The sequence below is a fragment of the Scleropages formosus genome, chromosome 5 (assembly GCF_900964775.1).
Source record: "Scleropages formosus chromosome 5, fSclFor1.1, whole genome shotgun sequence".
Lineage (NCBI taxonomy): Eukaryota > Metazoa > Chordata > Actinopteri > Osteoglossiformes > Osteoglossidae > Scleropages > Scleropages formosus.
Window position 1 is genome coordinate 28,439,114 of NC_041810.1, and position 21,967 is coordinate 28,461,080.

Genomic DNA, 21,967 nt, shown 5'->3' on the forward strand with positions numbered 1-21,967 from the left:
AAGGGTACTAAAGCAAGAGGTGGGATTCAAATCTGTGACCTTTGGGTCCAAAGGCAGTAGCTCTAACCACTACAATAGGAGCTGTCCCAAGTGTCACCCCAAAGAGTTGTACAGGTACCTTTGTGCTGTGACCCTCGCCATGAGGTTTCCACACCTACGTCAACACATTGTACTAGACACCACTTGACCAGGACTTCTACCATCTTCTGAAAGAAAAAATTGAGGTGCTCACCTGCAGGAATCTTCTCAAGGAAACCGTGTCATGTGTTGGACGGTTGGAGCCCAGAAGATTGATTGCTTGAGCTCAAAGTTCATATTTTTAAAAAAAAAAAAAAAAAAAAAAAAATTGTAATGGCAACAGAACATCTAAATGTTTAGTTGTGTCAATGCCACCGATACATATGCACAAATTTAATCTAATATGAATAACCATCACTGGACGTGATCGTTGCCATTTACTCACGACTTCAGTCTTCGCCGTGAATCGGGCTTGAGCCTCGACAGCGATGTGCATCACACCGTTCAGTCCAAGGTTACTTTTCATACCGTCACATCGTTCCTACACGGTTTCACCAGAATTGACCGATGTCGGTCATCTAATGAAAATAAGAAGGTGCGCAGGCTTTCAGGTCTAATGAATGCAGCGCACAGATTTGAGGAGTACAGATATAAGGCCACAATGTAGATCTCAAATGATCACCACCACATGGTTCATGGCCATCCTCTTTCGCCTGCAGAAACTCTGCTTTGCTCTCGTTGCTGCTCATTTCCACGCCACGTGACCTCACTGAATACAAAATGGGTTCGGTTAAGGTGAAACAACACCAAACATAGAACGAAATGCAACGATTCGGTAATTATACGTCAAGTGTGTCCGAGGACCAGTACAGAATAGAAACAGACACACTTTTTTTTTTTTTTTTTTTTTAAAAAAGCCACTGGATTTTCTTTTTATTTGCAAAAACAGTCTTTGTACAAGAGTCAAGGGCAGAGCTCCATGTCCGTAACACAACGAAACCGGCATCACCACTTCCAAGGCAAAAGGAACGATACAAACGAACAGAAGACCAGCTGCCAACTGCTTACCTATGACACTACAGCTTCACGAAAACAGTCTAAAACCACAGCGAATGTACGAAACGCACCTCTGCAAACTGCCGAGCAAAGTGCAACGTGGGTCTGTTGGCGACCGTCGTCGGCGCTTCCAGTATTTCGTGTTCGAAAGCAGAGTTTCGTTTACGGCGACGATGAACGAGATGCACATATCGAGGAGGGGGACACACTGAACCGCAGCACAGTTTGCTGTGACGTGTCTCTTTGGGTAAAAGGGTGAGGGGACAGGTCTGTTACCTGGAATAATAATAATAATAATAATAATAATAATAATAATCATCATTTTAGTTTTACACAAATGCAGAATTTGGGTACAGAACTTTTTTCTTCATATAAAACCAGCTTAAAAAAGGGCTTTGAAATGCTTGTTAAAAATTCCTCCCACGTCCCTGCAGTGAGGAACAGGGTTAGGGTTGGTGCGACATCTTCAGCCGTCCTCCATAAGGCTGAGCGGCCACAAGGTCACATGGTCCCGGAGGCATTACCCGACGGGCGGCGCGGCACGGCGCTGCACGGCGCTGCACACCTTCGCACCCGCGAGCCATTCGGCGAGGAACCCTTTCGAGCTCCTATTGACGCACGAGCGACGGTGCGTTCGCGGTTCCTTTGCACCTGCGCTGCGAACGGCAGTATTTCAACAGCGACCCCCGACGACCTGCGACGAAGCGAGTCTCCATGCACAGACCAAGAACTTCCCACAGAATCTAAAATGAGGCAGTTTCAAAGTATATTCACATATCGATATGTATACATATAAAACCATACGTAGGAACTACCCGATAATAAAGTCATGGCACAATAGTGTGGCACAAGGAAAATAATGGCATTCAGAATAAATGATCAATATAAAAAAAATGGCAGGGGGTGGGGCAACAGGACCAAGGTCCAGCATCCATGGAGAAACAGACATCCAAAACGCTCTAGGTTCGCACATGAGCGCCGCACGCTCCGGCAAACGCTTGCGTGCGTGTCCTTGAGCGGTGTAAAAGAGCGTCTTTAAGCGGCGCCTCTAGGAAGTTCCCGGGACCGGGGTCTTCTGAGCCGAGCACCGAGAGTCCGAGACCGCTCCCCCGCTTCCCCCCCCCCCCGCAGATGCAGGTGGCCGTCTCCTTCGCGAGAGCGAGCGAAGAGAGGAGGCGCAACGCTGGTTTCTCCTTCGTTTCCCTGTTGTGTGGTGAACTCCCCCCCGTTTGTCGATCTCTGGCGACCTTTCGACCGTGGCGCTCAGGCGGTGGTGATGGCGTTCAGGTCCTTCATCAGCCCCTCCAGGTGAGCCATCTCCTCCGATAACTCGTCCTTCTCATAGCTCTGCGGGAGAGGAAGAGGATTACCGCGGGGCATGGGGGGTGCAGCGCACAGAAACATTTCGTGCACACTTAGAAGCCAGCAGCAGGCAGCCAGGGACGTGGATGCACAACACACACACACACTATTCCGTGAGTGTCAGCAATTCGGCGACATTAAATTGGAGAGCAGTTGGGTTAATGACCAATGAAGCAACATGAAAAAGCAAAGGAAGAGAGAAAAGAGATTTAATAAAAAAAAAAAAAAAAAAGTCAGAAAATAAAATATGAACAGACACCCGAATATGAACCCGAGTTGTGTATATGAGGCTAAACCTCAGGGGGCTCCTGCGTGTCTCAACACACCCCAGAGCTGGGCTGGCTGTGTGACCATCTCGCGTCTGACGGAGGGAGGGTTTGCTACTCACGCTCTCGGCCTCCTCCAGCATCTTGCTGGTCTCGCTCACGTCGGGGGCGCTGGGCACGATGACGGGCACGGGGGGGCGCGTGCGAGCCAGCGTGCCGATGGAGGCAGTCTTCAGCTGGGCGGGGGGTCCTGAAATGATAACGCGGTGAGGCCCAGGCACGGAGCCACCCGCCGCTCCAGCTGTCCTTCGCTCGACACCATCACACTCACCTGCCTGCGGGAGCAGCTGTGTGCTGGGGGGGGCCGCCGCCTCCAGGGAGGGGTTAAGTCCCGCCACAGGGGGAACGGCGAAGCTCTTGAGAGGGTGCGTCGGGCGGACGTGAGCGGTGGGGGGGTGGTAGCTGGACGACTCCTCGGAGGCGGAGCCATGGGAGCTGCCCTCAGGTTCCGGGTGGTCTGATGGGAGCACGGGCTGGGCTGAACCCGGCAGGGGGTCTGTGCTGGGGGCGTTCCTCACGGATTCTGAGCACACAGAGAGACGTCAGTAGCTGTTGGAGATGGGAGCCTTAACGGTCTTAAAAGAACAGCAGCGTGTCTCTCATTTATAATAATTTAAAATGAGAAAGCCGCTGCTGTCCCTTTAAGGCTGTTAAGGCTCACGTCCATAACAGCTCCTTTCTATAATAATTTATACAAACTTTGTATAACAATAAACTCAAGAAATTTGTATGAAGCAAAAGCTCTAGAAAGGGCTATTAAAATGATGGAATCGTGTGTAGTAGAAACACACAAGTAGTGCATGTGCAAAAATAAGCGAACCCCAAGTTGCATTGGTTAAACCAAGTAGGTAAACAGAATGAGGGTTGTAAATCAGTCATTTATTCCATGTATAAAACATAGATTCTACAAGTTTTTTAAAAATATTTTACACAAGATTAATGACTGTCACTATATGGTTCACACACCGTATTATAATGCCCTTTCTGAACTCGGTCCATTGAGGTTGAGAATGAAGTTTCGCTTGTCTCATCAGACTTTCAGTGCCTGTTTGAAACCTAATTTATCCATTTACTACATGGAGAAAAGTGTCTGGTGATTTAATGTAAATGTTAAACTATAAATGATTACAAGTGGTGACTCTGCGAGTAGGAACAGCTCCTCGTTTTAACGGAAACTGCAGATCTGCTCCCTGATCAATTTCTACTCCCAGTCAAAGTCCAGGTAAAGGAAGAAAGAGCCACACTTTTTTACTCTTAATGCAGAACGGAGAAGAAATTGAGGACTGCACTTCTGGAACCCCCCCCCCCCCCCCCTTCAAAACTTGAACCCCAGCAGCAGTCATTTCTGCACGGAGCGGTTGCAACGGACTGCTGATGGGTTATGGGATGCGACCAGGGGATCAAGGACAGGGTAGGCAGTGCTCTCACCTGCGGGGCTGAGCCTGTCTGGGAAGGGGGTGGGGGCAAGTGAGCGCAGCCGGAGCGGGGGGTGGAGGTGGCCACGTGTGGATGAAGCCGGGCCGCCCAGATGGTGGTAATGGTGGTGATGAAGGTTATCGATGGAATGGATGGGGTGAGCGCTAACCACCGCTGTAAATGGACATACAGTGAACACAGTGACATATACACACACACACACACACACACACACACACACAGGAGTTCGTCCCTGGCCACTTACGCTGCGGCGGCTGCGTATCAAAGGGCATCACTATCTTGGGCCTCATCCCTCGACGGCTCACCAGTGCGGACACGCTCTCCTCCGACTCGTGGCCTGTGGGTCAACAGCGGGCGGCTGGTCACACCGGACCCTCCGTTCACTACGTTGGGTTAAGGAAGACATCCTCCACCACAGCCACGAACTACCGATATTAAACTCACGTTGGAGGACCACTCAATACTCCCCCCCAGGATGAATGTGGTTAGAGCTGCTGCCTTTGAACCCAAAGGGTCGCAGGTTCAAATCTCACCTTCAGCTGTAGTACCCTTATGAAAGGTACTTACCCAGCTGTTTAAATGGATAAATAATCATAAATAGCTGAGCATTGTGCAGAAAGAAAGTCAGCCGAATGGGCCAATGACTGATCTGTACCACCAGCAGGGGGCAGTAGAGCCCAGTTTGTTAGCCAGTTTTCTGCCGTTCATCTCGTCACACGATTACAACAAAATCTCCCTGTTACAACTCCTTTCATTCTTATAATCACAGAATATGCTTTGACAAGTATCATCTGCACCAAAGACCTCCGAGGACCTCTTCCGTTCAAAGCTACAGGCCCACGGAGGTGCCGAGCGCTCGACAGCCACGCTCTCACCGCGGTACGAGTTGCGCCTCTGGATGGGGTTCTCGGCAGTGCCCTCGGCAGGCGTGATTTCTTGAGAGGAGCGGGGAATGGGAGTGTCGGTCATCACCGGGTTGGGCTCGGGGGACTTATCCATGGGCTTCAGCTCCAGCCGCTCGTGGTGGATCCACAGGTCCGGTGGTTTCAGGTCCTTGGAGCCGCTCTTGTGTTTGTGGGAGCTGGTGGCAGACTTGGTGGCTGCGCGCTTCCTGTAACACCATGGAGAGGGACAGAGGTCAAAGGCTACGTTCGGGCACGATGAGCACAGCACTGCGACATTGGGGCATGCGGGTCACTCAGGGTGCGAGAGCGGGGGGGAAACACGAGGTCCTTTAAGTTCTACGAGTGCGTCAAAGTTCCTGGGGCGGTCAGCGTGTGGGCGACAATCCACCTACTTCTTCTGGTGGGAGCTGGTGCGCCGTGTGCAGAAGAAGGCCCCCACCAGGACCACGACGATGGTGAAGACCCCGACGGAAATGATTATGATGATAACCAGGATGTGGTTCTCGCCGCCGCCAGTCACGCCCCCTTTGCCTGGAACACACGGGGGTGCGGAGGACCGCTTGTTACACCAAACCAGGGACGATCATCGCAGAACTTCAGCGTTTCGCCGATGACTTGACCCCCCAGCGTTTCGTGAGAGCCCGGGGCAGGGGAGGGGGCATTACCGACTGGAGATCCGTGGCCAGCTGCACCAGAGGGCCTTCCGGTCTTCGCCGGAATGCCAGATGCTGCACGAAGAGGTCAAAGGTCAAAAAGACAATTTGCATTGTAGGAGGAACACCACACACACACACGGTTCCATTTCAAAGGACATTAAACTCTGATTGAGCTGCATTTATTATTTAGCTTCTTAACTGCTCCTTTACCCAAACCCATTTACACTGGCACCCAGCTGCACTGCCAAGTCTGTCACTGAATTCTGGCTATGGTATAACGCAAGGTACTACAGTAGAGCCCCTAGTGGGACGTGAACCCATGAAGCTGATCCAGGGGACTCGGCAGGACTTCCAGAACAAAGTAGTTCTGTTTTCACCTGGTTTTCTACAGTACAGCTTAGCCAACCACCCACTGGACGCAGGCGGGTGTCGTCCTGCCCCCAGTGGGAGAAGATAAGCGGTCCTCCATTCGGAGTGTGTAGGGGAGTCTTACTTTAAGTGAAAATCTGACATCTTGGGGAGGGGAAGAAGAAACCGGTGAGCAACGAGGAGGACTCAGAGAGAGAGAAAAAAAGAGGAGGAGGTAAGAACAAAGGTACGAGGTGCAGTTACCTTGGTCGTTAGCCATTTTGTCGGAGGACTCCGCTAACGGGCCGAGCAGGAGGAGGAGGAGCGGGAGAAAGAAGACACACAGCAGAGCGGTTAGAGGAGCGAGGGTGGATGTGGAGAGCGGAGAGGAATGGAGGAACATCTGAAAAGCGCAGCAGGGGGCCGCTCATCCGGCTCCAGGCGCGAGAGACAGCCCAAGGGGGGCTTGGGGGGTTGGGGGGGGGGGGGCGGCTAATTAATCCACAGGCGTCCCCATTCCTCCACATGGCTGAGCAGAGCGGGCTGCCTTCCTGGGAACCGTTTCTGGACTCGGCCCACGGGCAGCGGCTTTGAGAAGGCTTCGCAGAGGAACTGGCGCGCAGCCCCTCGGCCCATAATAACGCAGGCGGCTGGAGGGAAAATCTGCCGTTCGTACCCTTGAGAGGGCTGGAACTGTGCCTTAATAATAGGGGACGTGCCCGCCCTCCCCCTTCCCCTTCCGAAAGGGAGCATCGTAACATGGTACCGGTGAGGAATATGACCGAGGACGAGCCCTGGAGAGGGTAAAAATTGTGGTGGAACCCCAGAGGACGGTTCGCAGATTGTGTGTGGATGACAGCGCTCACAGAAGGGAGAACATTCTGTTGCATGGTGTAGAAAATGATGGAGAAACAAAAACAAACCTTGACATTTATTTATCTATATCCAAAGCGACTTACGGTGTTGAGTTACTTGCAGTTATTTACCTGTTTATACAGCAGGGTAATTTTACTGGAGCTATTTAGGGTAAGTACCTTGCTCGAGGGTACTGCAGCTGGAGGTGGGATTCGAACCTGTAACCTTTGAGCCCAAAGAGCAGCTCTAACCGCTATGCTACCAGGGTGTTTAGGAAGCATGAAAAGCTGAATGAAGAGGAAAGGAAAGCAGGTTCCAGGAAACAAAGGAACTGCTGGCAGTGGAAGCAGGAACAGGACAAGACCCCCAGCAGTGACTCGTACCCTCGTGTCCCCCCCCCCCCAGCCCTCTTTACCTTTGGGGGTACGGAACTGCACCGCCTCAGACATGGGGCCCATGCCCTTGGAGTTGCGGGCTTGGAGCTTGAAGTAGTAAGTGGTGTCCAGGGTCAGATCCTGTACTTGATGGGTGAGCCGGTTGCCCACCACGGGTTCGATCACCCAGTCGTGGACCTCCGCACTCACGTCCGTGCTGTAGTAGATTATGTACCCTGTGGGGGGGGGGGGGGGGGGGGATGCAGGACAGCGACTCATGGGGAGGTCCACAGGACAGCGCTCAACGCCACATGTTTGGTGATGCTGGGGGCGGGACTACGAACTCAGAGACGCGCCCGGCGCACCTGTGATTTTGCCGTTGGCCTCCGATGGCGGCTGCCAGTTGACGATGATGGTCCGAGGTCGGCCTTCCTTGCTCACCACGGTCACGTCCTTGGGAGCGGAACTGGGAACTTTGGGAGAAGGAGACAGGTCGGCAACACGTCACTTCCTCTTAAAGAAGCAGTAATGGAGGAGGTGAATGAACAAAGAGCGGAAGAACGACGTCTTTTTGGAGAAAGACTCTTCGCCCATTCAGGTCACGGTGATGAAAAGGGCTCGTTGCGGAAGCTCCGGAACCATCATCATCGCTGGACAGCATTGTGAAATAAGCTAATAAATGCACAGTGCCTTGACATTTTACTGTATCTCTCCTCTAATAATGGAAATGTGTGTTTAGGTGTCGGGGGCGGGGGGTCCTCACTGCTCTCGAAGGTTGTCCCGTGCGCCGTCATGCTCCAGGTGCTGCTCCTCCTGCCCCTGGTCACCATGACGGAGAACTCGTACAGGGTATTAGGCTTGAGTCCCGTCACCATGTGGTTCAGGGTGGTGGTGTTCGCAATCTGAAAGGTGAAATGCGGAGGAGGGGGCTCAGTTGAGGGGGGTTCTCTAGAGGCCCGATGTGATTCTCACCACATTTTGCTCTTCGCCTTCATTACAAGCCATGCCACGTTCACACGAATTGCGCCGACGGTCAATGAAGGCGGTCTTAGATTTCAAAACATTGAGAAACTTCATGGGCAGCGGGGGTAAACAGTAGGAATAAAACATACGGTCGTAAGTGTCAGAAAAACTGGTGGGTCGAGGTAGGTTGGGTACCTCACAAAAAAGAAAGGCTGGAGTGCTGTGAGGACAAAAGACACACACACACCTCAACTTGCCAGTTTCATGTTATTTTGAACCATGTGGTCAGCTACTGTTGCCTATGATTAGTTTACAAGGCCTTATGAATCCCATGATGTTCATGAGGGGGAAGAGGGACTGTTTGTGTCTGGGGGGGGTGGCGGGGCAGAACAGCCCCCCCCCAAATCTTTCCAACACCACTGGAACGTCAACCGTGGGCTCCACTAGGGCGCCATTAACCTCGGCTTTGAGCAACGTGCTCCTGCAAGCAGGGTAGCAGCACGATCTGGATGATTAATACCCCCGACTGCGTGACGCAGTTGTGCTTCGAGCCCAGCCCCCTACGCCCCACCTCGGCCCTCCCGCCACACACACACACACACCACTTCATCAAATGCGTAATTCCCGTCATGAATAATTCATATCCAGCCCGTTGGTGGTGCCCTCCTAAGCTGCCTTACATTGTTTGCTTTGTACCTGTTAATATGTTTGTCTTGTACCAGGAGTCACGGGGTAATGAACTCTGCTTGCAGCGGCCACAGGTACGACTTGGTCGCCCAAAGGCACCATTACTCAGCTAGAGGGCGCCAGCAAGCCTCACGTCTTCTCTGTAGGGGGACCGGTGAGCCGCAGATTTTGACCGGGGAAGTTCCGCTCCTGGGTGGGCAGCAGGGCTCCAAAATTTCAGCCTCTCACCTTTCAGTTTTTTTTTTTTTAAAGCATTTCCCTGTATTTTCCACAACCATGACCCTGTCGTTGAGCGTAGATAACGTTTGCAGTCAGAGTCGCGCACAAACACCGCAGGCGCCGCCGTACCTTGAACCTGGTGTTGGCAGGGATGTTGGTCTTCCAGCGCACCGTGTAGTAGCGGCTGTCGGTGATCTTCTGGTTTTTGGCCAGCGAGTTGTCGGCCCAGGAGACCTTGATGGTGTCGTGGCTCAGGACAGAGGCCTGAACGCCCACAGGCGGCAGCATGGGGCTGGGGTCTGGTACTGGGGTGTATGGAGCATGGAAGAGTTCGTACAAATCAACATCAGGGTCTATGGGGTCTGCAGGCAGTTAAAGCGGCACGCGGTCAAACGGAGATGGAGGAGGGTGGAGGAGACGCCAACCCAGCCAGGCGAGAACAAACACGAGTGTGTATGGGGGTGGCGGGGAGGAGCAGCAACAAAATGAGGCAGTTAAAGGGTTAATGGGTTAGGATGGGTGGGTGGGTGGGAGGGAAGTTCGGTGATGGGTGTTTGGAAGGGGGTGAGGAGAAAGAGAGAGAATTCTCTATTAGAGCACAACTCCAGGGAGCATCACTACTCTACATTAGATCGACTACACGGTTAACGCTCTAAGGGATGTGAGAACGCTACGGCATGACCGACAGCATCGTTTTTGGGCAAAACGACGCATGTCGACCGATTAACATTTTTACTGGCGTGGCTAAAATCAATAGAGCGATACAAACAAACCATTTACAGAGCAGTTCGGGATAAACATAAATAAATACCCCAAAGCGCTATGCAGTAGTGTCTTCAAACCAACATCCAAACCTGCACATTTACACCTGGATATTTTATGTCGAGACACGTTTTGCTGCCACTTGTTCCGACAACCGAGAGCCACGGGAGAATTAATGAGAAACAACTCAGGATGACTTGGGCATAAAGGCCTTTGGAGATGAATAGTGAAGGTTTTTCTCCAGGCTTGACAGCATAATCTCCATAATGGCTGTTTCCTGTAAGTAATGCACCCGCGTTGCTCTTCATGTCACAGTGGCAAAGCGCTACGATTTGGACATCCAAATAGGAAGGAAGGAGAGACGTAACCTTTGGAGGGGAGGATCACGTGTCCACGTTGTCGTCACACAGGGAGGTGTCTCCAAAGCCAACTTCACGTTGCTCTTTTACACCCACCTCGAGTTTTGTTGGCCGGAAGCCATGGCCTGCACCACACCCCACATAGGAGCGGCTGCTATATTAGACCCCTTTGAAGGGGTAGCTTTGGGACTCCCTTTGGGGGTCACTACAGGGGGGGTTCAGTTCCTTTGACAGTAACCTTGTGTCCATCATGGCATTGAGTAGAGGAAGAATGAGGGGTCTTGGGTGTGACATAAAGGTTCTAAAGGTAAAGACTGAGTGGAACTGAGTCAAAGGCTTCCCTTGGGTTGGGGAGAACCATGGGCACAACTAACTACATTTTTCTTCTCCTCAACCTGCCACACTCTTGCCTTCAGCAACTCGAGACCAACATCTCCACCACATCTAGAGAAGAAGACAACGCTCTCGGTCTTCCAAAGACGTTGAACGTGCTCAGCCGACAGATCCATACCTCACTGTCAGCCTCAGCCACGGTCAGTTAGCCGTTTACGACACATCGAACACATCGAGTGCCCTGGGGGGAGGGGGTCAGAAGGTTGCTGACAGGTAAGCGATATTCTCCAGCAAACCTGTTAGTGATAAAATCCACTGGGTGCGGCCGATAAAATGCTCAGCGCCGACAGGATCATCAATATTTCCCGGTAACGTCAAACGGCAGCATCCTCCCGTCACCCTCACAACCACTTGGAAACAGCAGCCCGTTTCCATGACGAGAACAGGAACACCCCCGGAAGCCCAGACGTCCTCCGAACACCGAGCGGCATCATCATTCACCGACTGAGAGAGCGGGTCACACTGAGCGACTTGCCCATGACACCCGTATGTCAATGGTGACCGCGAATCAATAGACGTGACCGGCGAGAGTTGTCCTTCAGCAGCAGCCTGCCTTACCCGACTGCGGCCTGGTGATGGCGCTCTCGTATACAGGGATCCCTTCCCCCACGTTGTTGAAGGCCTTCAGTGTGATCACATAGTAGGAACTTGGGTCTGAGGTATGTGGAGATGTGCCAGGGAGAGAGGGAGAGAAAAAATTTTTATCAAACAGCCTTTATCAAAATGATATACAGTTCTGCCTGAAAGCATTTGAACCCTTGTGTCCCTCAGTTTTACCATGAAATGTAACAATGTGTGTAATGAGCAATCCCACATGTTGCTTTAGAGGAAATCGTGTGTGTAGTAGAAACACAGGAGTAATACAGGTGCAAAAATAAGCGAAGCCCAAGTTGCATTTTTTAAAACAAGTAGGTAAGAAGGATCAGGGGTGTAAATCATAGTCATTTATTCATTTTACAAGTTTATTTCAGTACTTAGATTTTTCAAATTTAATATTTTGTACAAGAATAACGAGCACTGTTACAGCATTCCCGCACTTTGAGGTACCACGGCATAATCACTTTTAAAATATCTGCCCACTGACCTGCCTATATTTCATAGCACGAGAAGTTTCTAGGCTGCAAAGCACACGTAATTCAGTGGTAAAGCAGCAACACCAACCGTAACACCATCCCCACAGCTCTTACCCAGGTTCTCAATGGTGTAGAAGCGCTGTTTGTGGTCCACTTTGATCATCTGGGCGTGGGGGCTGCCAATTCCGTAGCCAATTACGTAACCCCTGACCACGATGTCCTGGTTCTCCGGTGGCGTCCAGCTCACCACGATGCTGTTGACCAGCGGACGGACATGGAGGGAGGTGGGGACGTCGGGCACACGGCTCTCTGTAGGAACAAAGGTCAGCAGGGGGGTCTAAGGGAAACACCTACAGCAGGTTCTCCAAGCCTTTTCCAGGGACCCTCAATGGCACGATGGTGCAAGCAGAGAGGGTGCACAACCCCCACCCAATACCAGCACCCGCAGCCAACAAGCCTTGCATCCATCCATCCATCACCTGCACACACCTCCCTCAGCGGACAGCTGCTTCTATCTGCATATTGAATATGCTAAGATGCCCATTCCCAGACAAGATGGACATGGATGGAGGCTGAATGGAGGGGGGAGGGGAATCAAATTTGCAACTGCATAAGTTTTAGCTCAAAATACTTGTCAGGCTCAATTTAAAAAAAGAAGTTCTGCGACTTAAAACTTGGCTTCGCACTCATAAAAGTTCAGTCTTGGAGCTATACTTATGCAAGAACTCCTTTATACAAATTCATTAATTATGCAGGACATCGGAACAAAATGACACTGCCCGCGTTAATGAATTTCCCGACAGATGTAGCCGAACTGTTAATTTCTTAAAACACTTTCAAGCTCAAATCTGTCATCTTGGCCATTATTTAAAACAGTGCAATTTGCAGGATGGCAATTTAATAAGTAATTCAAGATAAATTAGAACATCAGTGCTTGCGGAATCTGTTCCGGTCAAACCCGACTACAACAATTTCATATTGGCTGATAGAACTTATCTACATGGATTGAGTGTATTAATTAATTGGTGGGGGGGCAGTGCTGAGCACAGAATGTTGCTCTCTTAAGGAATATATTTATCTTTTTGTTCCTGACCCCATAGACACATACACACATACACACACACACTCTTTATTCCATTGGCTTGAGCTTCTTGCTCAAAGTAGGGGTCGGCAGCGGCACTGAGAACAGATTAAATGTGTAGATGACAACACAAAGTCACTTCTTGATCTGTAATCTGGAGACAAACACTCTTCATTTCCCTCTGCATCGGAACAGGAGAGGTGAGGTGGACTGGGCTTAGCAAAGTGACACGAACTGATGAAAATTAATCTCACGAGAAGAGCCGCTGCTCCCTGGGAGGTCCGTGACCAGGGACGAGCACCGAGATCTCATCTGGGTGCTGTGATTAAATTCCACTTTGAGGTTTGGCGAGGCTGCCCTGAGCAGTGCTGGAGGAACGGGGCAGATCACATCTTGAGGATCGAGATGGAATAACTCGGTAAGACGACTGTCGACAATCCCTACCTTCTCAGCTTTCATCCAAGAACTCAAACTAAACGAGACCCTGCGAGGATCTTTAGAGATACACAGGCAACCACATACTGGATTAGTAATGCAGCTGTTACCACCTCTGAACCGCTGCTCGAAAGAATTGCTTCTTGAGCTCACAGCACTCTTACCATCCAAGTCGCTCTCAAAGGTCTCCGCTGTGGCCCAATCGGTCGGAGGGCCGGACCCGTTCACCGTGAGCGCTGACACACGGAACGTGTACTCCGTCCTGCGCTCGAGTCCTGGGCACAAGGAGGAGGAGAGGTGAGCCCCTCAGAGACCCGACCCGAACATGCAGATCCCCCAGGAAGAACCCACATGCTAAACCTCCATGCGGAACCCCCACGCAATAGGCTCTTGCGTATCCTAGACAGCAAAGTTTGTCACTGACAACATCATCTGTTTTTCCTCCTTAATCAGATGCACCTCTAAATTAACTGATTTACTCTTGTTATTCTTCTCCACCATTAAGGAATAATATGCTTTCTGTGTGAAACAGCCATGGGAATTCTTGCGATGCGACACCCGGTTGGTGGGCACCGGAATATTGACCCTTAAGATATCTCGATGCGTGGGGTCAGGTGATCCACCAAGACCCCATTTACCCCATTTCCCATGTGCCCGACCTGCAAATTCGGCACCATCAACGCTGGACCCAGCTTAGATGCACAGCGCAATGCAACCGAGCTCAAGTGCAGAGAGTGCCCGAATGCCGGATTCCATTGCGCTGACCCTCCAGCAGTCCGAGCACCGAGGAAGAAGGTGCCATAAACCGTCTACACGCACAGGCAGGGAGGAATCGGCGACTTCACCCTCCGGGGCTCCTTGACAAATCACAGCAGGGGTATCGCGTACTCCACTCCAAGTGCACCTCAAGGGATCGAATGTGCTGCTGTTGATTACGGCTCTGCTCCAAGGAGAAATCGCACCCGCAGCCCAATTCCACCGAAGGAACCTTCCCCTCTACGCTCTAAGCATAAGTGCAGGCCTAATGTGGCATGTGGATATCAAAGGCATCCCTCAGCGAGAAGCCCGCCAGGGGCGTGCTTCTGGAATGCGCCGCTGGAAGGACACCCGCTGTCTAAGTGCAACATGGTGGAAGTAATTGCTGTGGGATGTTAATGAGAATCCGGTTTGCTTCTGATTTGTATGTTGAATGCTAATCCTGCTGTCTCCCCCAGAGGCGTCCCTGCAGCCCACCCCAACACGCCCACCGGCCCTAAAGGGCTTTGAACCGACAAACATCCACTCTTTTCACCCTGAAAGCACTTGAGAGTCCTCTTCTCTGCCCGTGTTCCCTTTGATGGCTTCAACAGTGCGACAGCAGTCAAAAAAACTGCCGAAACAGCGGTTAAAAATCTGTGTTACTCCCTCGGCGCCTGGTGGCACGTGACGGCTCTTGGGAACGAAAACGGCTTGACGCGCTTGGGAGCGACGGCAGGGGCGTCGGACGGCCGACGGGCTCCCGCGCGCTCGGCAGCAGGGCGACGACTCACCGTCGATGAGCTGAAAGAGCCGCCCGCTCACTGTGGTATCAGTCGCGTCGCTTTTCCGCGCCCCTTTCCGGTAACGGATCTTGTATCCCACCAGCTCTCCGTTGTGGGTGTCGGATGGAGGGGGCTGCCACCGGACCATGATGCTCTGGGGCAGGAACGTTAGAGGATGGAAGGGCTGTGAGTTTGGCGCAGTTAAGAATGCCGAAGAGAGCGTAAACAAGCACATTGATATTTACACATTCACACATCGGGGTGTCAATGTAAGCAGCGCTCACTCCTGGACCCAGGGTGCAAACGGAAGTGGGGTGTGTAGCTGGTGCTGCGTTACGCTGTAGGAGGCGGGGGGTGAAGAGGCGTGAACTAGAGACACTCGCAGCGCATCTGTGCGGTAAACCATGAATTATCACACTTATATCCCTGTACCAGCGTGGAAACACACACACACTCGCCGAGCACTAAGCACAGGCCGGAGTTTTGCAGTACATAGAGTGACATGCGGACAAAACCACGCTTACCCTCGAATTCTGCACCTCCAGGGTGAGGTTCTGCGGAGGGGCACTGGGAACTGGGGGGGTGAGAGCAGAAACACGTTCACAACAAGTGACAAGAGGTCATCGCATGTACAGTATGTACCGGAGTCACCCTGGATAGAGCCCAGCTCTACATACATCATCTTCAAATACACTTCAAGGGATGGGAGATTAGCAGAAAACTCATGGAGACTTTCCTACAGCCACACATGAAGCAGGTTCCAACATTCACGCAACGCTAACGCTGCAGCAGGTCACTCTTACACAGAAGATTTACACTAATGGTGCACTGACCACTGACCAGAAGAGGTCTGGAACCAGTGGATCCTTCTCTCACATGGGGTGTTAATGGAAGATGGGGATTAGGAGACCTGCAAGATCTTCCAACTCCCAAGCCCACGGCAGGACAAGCCCTACAAGAACGGGTCCCGTTGCTCCTGCTCTCCTCACCATCAGACAAGGTCCTCACTGCTATGTCCTCGCTGGAGACACCTGGCCCGTGTTTGTTGTAAGCCACCACACGGAAGCTGTAGTTGGTGAACTTCTTCAGCCCAGTAATGGTGTAGGACAAACCGGTAACATCAACATCCTGACGGAAAACACAAAAACACGTTAGCTCCGGAAGCCTCATTTGACCCCACACTTGGGATTTAACGATTTGAGGGTGGAAAAACAGAGGTAACAGGAACCCAGTATTAATTAACCCCCCCCCCCCCCTCCCGCCCGCCAAGCCCTTTGAGGAGAAAGGATCCGTTCAGTACACATGAGCCTCTCTCCTGGTGTGCTTTCGCTCCCAGAGATTCCCCTTAAAATGAATCAACCAAAACTCAGAAGGTCATGTGCAGATGTGCGGTGCTGAACCAGGCCAGTCCCCTAGAACCAGTAAAGAGACCCAAAACACACCCTTTATCTCAGCACGCAGCCCTCCCCCCCCCCCCCCCCCCCCCATAGCCAGTCTACCTGCTCTCCGTCCACACCCTTCTCCATGTAGTACACCTTATAGGTCTGGATCTCGCCGTTGCCTGTCAACGGCTTTCCCCAGCTGACCATGACGGAGGTGGGGGAGACGGAGACGGCCTGGAGCTCCGGCGCCGGGCCGGGGACCTGCACTGCAGAGAGACGAACGTAGAGGCGAGACGTCAGCGTGGGATCTGCAATTCCGAGCATGCAGATTTACCTTACATTTGGTTTGTTCTTAAGTACTAGTTATACATGTACAGAGCCAGATGCACCCTGGGTGAGCTGAGGTCAGGAGCTTCGGCGAAAGTCACGCAACAGCGGAGTTTAGACAACGCAGGGTTCTCTTTCACAAAGACGGCTTTGTGGAACCCAGATGTCTGCCGCAGAAACATGTGGGACATCTTTTGGCACCCCCATTGGCTCAGTCCCATCTCCTTCCCCCACCAAGGGAAGCAAACACCCCTAATTTGAAACGCTCCATCGTGAACTCAGACGCTAAGGAGCTGCGCTCATCGAGGCCGAGACGTGCAGGATGAGTGCCGCATCACATCACGGGAGGGCCACAGACATGACGAGACCTGCATGAACAAGCAGGCTTCAGATTGCGGTGAGAACCTGCATCTCTATGGACGTCTGTGTGTGTGTGTGTGTGTGTGTGTGTGTGTGTGTGTGTGTGTGTGTGTGTGTGAGGGGGAGGCTTTCTGTTTCATTTACAGGCGTTCACATGATCCATTGAGTCTGGTTAGTGAGGCCAGGAGAGCAGAACAGGACTCATGAAGAATAATGGCTTATTTGTTCTGCTGAGGTCATGAACTATTACTTTCAATAAGCAACCCATCTCATGTAGGCTCCACATGTGGAATGTGTGTATATGTATGGATGTGCTCACCAGCCACCAAAGAAGTTGGAATGCGGTGTGTATGTGTTAGCGCGCGCATCTCTGTGTGAGGTGCAGATGTACTCCGGAAGGGAGCGAGGGGCAAAGGTAGAGCATGTCTTCGGCTGCGTGTGTGTGTGTTGTGCAGGTTTGATTGTTGCTACGGACACAGCGCAGATCAGCGGTTACGCAGCTCCGCCGTCTCTCCCCCCCTCATAAGCGCTGGATTTTTACTCATTGCTGTCACACTCGAGATCCAGGTGAGAGCCCTACCGGAGGGTGTCTCTCTGTGAGGCTTACCTTCGGGCTGCGTTGCCACGACAATGGGGGCGGAGCTTTCTCCTGGGCCGTTCCGGTTGTGCGCGATCACACGGAAGGTGTACCTAGTGTCCGGCATGAGGTTCTGGATGACGACCTGCAGCTCACCGGGCCGGCTGGTATTTTGGACGCGCTCTCTGGGGTACCAGGAGGGTGGCAGGTGGGAGGGGCCAAGACAAGATGTAAGACGTGGCTAAATACGAGCGCGCAGAGAATTTTCACAGCATCCTTTCTGGTAGGCATGGGATTTACCTGCCAGCACCCTCCAGACGATGGTACACAGAGTAGGTGATGTTATCGCCGTGTGGCTCTGCTGGAGGGCGCCAGGTGAGCTTGATGAAGCGGGTGGAGACCAGCGAGGCCACGACGTCCCGCGGGGCGGAAGGAACGGGGCCACGGCCGCCAGCAGGAGCTTGTGCTACACGGTCAGCAGTGGCAGTGGTCAGTGAGGCAGAAGGGGGGGTGGGGATGGGGACATCTGTGAGTATGAGCAGCAGCAAAGTGCAGGAGGGTGGAGCCAGCAAAGGGAATGGAGAAGGTGTGAGGAGAAAGAGGGTGGGGCCAGTAGGAGGCGGGGCAAGCCAGGGTGGGAGGGGCATCGGACACAAGGTCGGGAAGGCAAACGTGTGAAAAGTCGAAGCAGCAGAAAAGGAAAACAAAGGGGGGAAAAAAAAAAAACAAGACGTAACAAAAATACAGCCATGACAGAAATAAACACTAAAACCATGGAATAACCACAGACATCAAGGCAGAACACAAAAGAATATCTGACATCAGACTGGCAAGCAAGTCCAATCAGAGCTGCCTAGACAAGAAAACAAAACAGCAAAGGGAGGGGTGGGGGGTGGTCCCATCTCTTACAACAACCATTAAAGGAATTTTATTTTTTTTTTTTTTAATTGTACAACTATTACACAATATAACAAAAATTGTATGTCGCCGATTTTTTTGTATTTTCCATTCCGTTTTATTAAACACACTTTTGGTGTCAGTTCCTACAAAAATATTCCACATTCTTGAAATTAGCAAATTTTGGAGAATTTTGGCACCAGGTTCCAAGCACCAAATATTCCAGTACCCTTTAGGAGCTGATGCTTTCTAGAATGTTCTGGTGCCTTCCAGAATCTTTCAACGGCTGTAAAGTACCAAACCAAAACTGAACTTGTGGTATTTTTGTAATCAGTAACCCTTAATCATAATCAACGCAAATATTGACATAACTAAGAAGTTGTTGCGTTGTGTTATCATGATTATTATCCTCATAATAATAATAAATTATCATCATCATCTGCACCTTTACAACTGCATTCCAGTGCCTGGGATGAAAATCACACGGACAAAAAACATAGGTAAAGGGTAATCATGGATATTAGGAATATTAATAAGACGTCGGCAAGGTGAGGCTGTTCCCCCCTCCACCGGCGAACTGTACATCATGCTGCTCTGTACTCCACTATAATTTCACACGACTCGGGTCCTCATCCCAGGAATTGTCACAGATCAGCATCTGTTTACTGCCGAGAATAAAACGAGAATAGGAGCTGGCAACACATTATTTCTAATAACTCAAACACCAGCGCTGCTTTGGTCTGCTCTCCGGTGCTGGAAAAAAACCCCCAAACCAGTCAGGCCCCTTCTCACAGTTTGCAAGAGTAAACAGTTTAAAGTAGCAAAAGCTGATTAAGGACATCCGCACTGAATATAAATTATTTAAAAATATGTATTTATGTATGTGTTAACTATAAAAAAAGACCAGTTCAATCAAGTTAATTGTTTGCTGGAACTGGGTAATATTAAAATGATTTAACAAGCAATTAATTTCACTTCAGCCAAAACCCGTCCTGACGAAGACGGCGGAGAATTAGTTTACTTCTCGTTAACGCATTAAATTTATATCAGCGTAAAAGTCATTACCAGGAGGTCCATTTCCCGAGCCCGCGTCGTCCCCTCAGTGACACAGCCCATTAGGCCACATTTAAATCAACTGTCTGCTGAAACAGTTATTGCCATTTGTGGGGTGGGGTGGGTGGCGGGTGTTGACTAAGCTGAGCTTTAACAGGAACCGTGGAAAGTATCCATTCAATGCACCACTTAAGCACCTGTGGATTGTCCAAATGAGGGGAAATCATTTCCACCCACCCCATTTTTTCCCGGAATGTTCCAGCAACCGTAAGTCGAACAGACAGGCTGAAAAACACGTACGTCGACTGCGTCACTCAATCACTTTCTCCACATTTTATGGCCACCATCAAGGGCTGTTATTTCCGTTTTCCTCTTTGCAGAAGCAGGCGACTGAAATACTTTTTAGACTGAAATGCCAGGATCAAAAGGTCGTTTACCTTGGTGGGGTAGGTTTGGTTGGTGGTTAGGGTTTGGTGCATACTACAAAAATATATAGTCATCCAGAACGACTTCCCATGAGGTGAGGGTGGACCACCACCTTGCTTCATTTGGTGAACACCTCCCAGCATGCCCCTGGGTCTGATACTGACCCCCCCTCAACCCTCACCTTGCAGAGCAATATGGGCCACAGGGTCAAAGAGGCTCTGCCATCCAAAATCATGAAAACAGCTCCACACCTTGTGTTTCACTTCTCAGGTCACAGTAAATGTCAATATGAGGGAGGGTCGGGGCTGAAAGACACGCGCAATTATGCTGAAATACCCACCCCATGTTGGGGGGGGAACTGGAATTGCGACAAAGAACCACTTAGTCATTACATTGAAAATTAAAAACAAAACCCTGTTCTGAAGCCTCATCCAGGTTGGACCGAAAGTTCAACGTGGGAAAATGTTACAGCAATTTGGCTTTACACATATAAAGTCTTTTTCCGTGCACAGGCTCCACCTTCACTGTATTTATGCGTACGAAAGACATTTTTCCATGACTTCGCAGCCCTTTTGCTCGGATTTTGTCAGTTGTGTAGATGATTCCATATACCTGTCGATGGGAAGTCAATGGCTTGACTCTTCCCAGATTCAGGTCCAGCTGAACCCCAACATCCACACCTGTTGTGGCCTGATTTAGGATGTAAGTAAACGTGAAGAAGGCTGCTCTATAAGATCAGCCCACAGCCTCCTGCCCCCCCACCCCACCCCACCCCACCCCACCCCACCAAAACAACTTCCCTTTCTCCTTGTTAGCAGGTTTACGGCTGCGGAATATCCGAAATCAATTCTCAACCTGCTTTATGAGGCTGAGCTGAGAGCAGCTGCCAGGCTGCAGCTTGGCCCTCATCTCCTCAATCATACGCCTTCTCTTTTACCATATGGAACTTATCAAACTAATCAACGTTAAGAAACACCACAAACTGGTCTATCAAGTTTCAATGTCTCTTCCATCAGTGTCCTGTCTGCCAAAGGTAAGGATAAACCAATGCAATTCATTGAGCTTTAAGTGGCTCTTGGGATTTCCATTCCAGTGCTATTTGTTAAGACACAGAGGTCAGTTAAAGGCTGAAAAGAACTTCCTAGCTCAATGTGGGAGACAAGCAAGCCCACCCCTCTTCCCCCCAACTCTAAATTCTGTCTGCACAACCAGCAGCCCACATTCACCCTTTAGTGCTGCAGACCAGCTGCCGTCCAAAAAGTCTCCCCAATACACATAAGGAACAAAGACTATCAACCAATGCTGCTTCATGCACTTTGGGCAACGATGAATCCAAATACCCTGGCAACATGTACACCAAATCTCTTCAAAAGACACTAGAACCCTCATTAAGCACTGAAAAGAGAAAAAAAAAAAAATCAGGAATATTTGGGAAGATTCACAGGGAGACATTTTCCCACCATTTGGAAGGTCTGTTCAAGCAGGGCATCACTAGGGGGTTATTTGTTCACCTTTGCCAACAAGACTTGTTAACTTAAAGGAATCAGTGGTGAGCATTTGGTCTTCATTTCATATAACTGATCAGGCCAGGACAGTATGATCCAAAAACAACCTGGCTGATGTCAGTGGAACATGCTTCCTAGTCAATGAAGATCTACTCTGAAAGGATATACACATCTACACATCTGTGTGACTAAGTGACTCATTGTGGATGCCTTAGTGTGGAAGCCTGCCCTGTTTGTAGGTGTGTATCTGCATCAATACCTCCAGGCTTAAGTTCCAGGAAGAGGAAGCCCAGTCTGGTTCAGCATGTCCCTGATCTCTTGCTGTGGGCAGGGATGGCAGGAAACAGCATGTGCAACATATGATGCCCAACCCCTTGCTTCCTGGAGGGCACTCATAAAGGAGCCCTCTGGAATGGGTAGACAATTATCAAACGTGTGGGGTAAGAGTAAAAAAAAACTAGTCAGCATAGCCAGTGCCATAAGATGAAGATGCTGGACAAACTTCCCTTTACCATTTGACTTCCCAATATGACCCGTTGCAAAATGTCACCAACATGCTACTTCACGTGCAAATGAAGGTACAGGTGCTGGATTAATTTGCAGGACAACAG

General features: G+C 50.7%; 1 protein-coding gene across 4 annotated transcripts in view; it reads right to left on the minus strand.

Annotated features, from left to right (window-relative positions):
- Positions 1-942: 942 nt before the first annotated feature.
- The window catches only part of neo1b (neogenin 1b), a 71,338-nt gene continuing 50,313 nt past the window's right edge, over positions 943-21,967 (minus strand). The window contains exons 8-29 of one of the 4 annotated variants that reach the window (XM_029252327.1): positions 17,776-18,001; positions 17,506-17,660; positions 16,329-16,477; positions 15,819-15,957; positions 15,354-15,403; positions 14,839-14,983; positions 13,474-13,584; positions 11,908-12,102; positions 11,279-11,374; positions 9,336-9,568; positions 8,101-8,239; positions 7,703-7,810; positions 7,379-7,573; positions 6,373-6,405; positions 5,770-5,832; positions 5,497-5,635; positions 5,075-5,310; positions 4,444-4,536; positions 4,191-4,352; positions 3,034-3,285; positions 2,825-2,952; positions 943-2,421 (exon numbers count right to left, since the gene is read on the minus strand). In XM_029252327.1, the coding sequence (XP_029108160.1) occupies positions 2,338-2,421; positions 2,825-2,952; positions 3,034-3,285; positions 4,191-4,352; positions 4,444-4,536; positions 5,075-5,310; positions 5,497-5,635; positions 5,770-5,832; positions 6,373-6,405; positions 7,379-7,573; positions 7,703-7,810; positions 8,101-8,239; positions 9,336-9,568; positions 11,279-11,374; positions 11,908-12,102; positions 13,474-13,584; positions 14,839-14,983; positions 15,354-15,403; positions 15,819-15,957; positions 16,329-16,477; positions 17,506-17,660; positions 17,776-18,001 (3,131 nt within the window). In that variant the 3' untranslated portion in view covers positions 943-2,337. The remainder of the gene's footprint in view (positions 2,422-2,824; positions 2,953-3,033; positions 3,286-4,190; positions 4,353-4,443; positions 4,537-5,074; positions 5,311-5,496; positions 5,636-5,769; positions 5,833-6,372; positions 6,406-7,378; positions 7,574-7,702; positions 7,811-8,100; positions 8,240-9,335; positions 9,569-11,278; positions 11,375-11,907; positions 12,103-13,473; positions 13,585-14,838; positions 14,984-15,353; positions 15,404-15,818; positions 15,958-16,328; positions 16,478-17,505; positions 17,661-17,775; positions 18,002-21,967) is intronic. The other 3 variants (XM_029252328.1, XM_029252330.1, XM_029252329.1) reach the window with 3 other exon arrangements.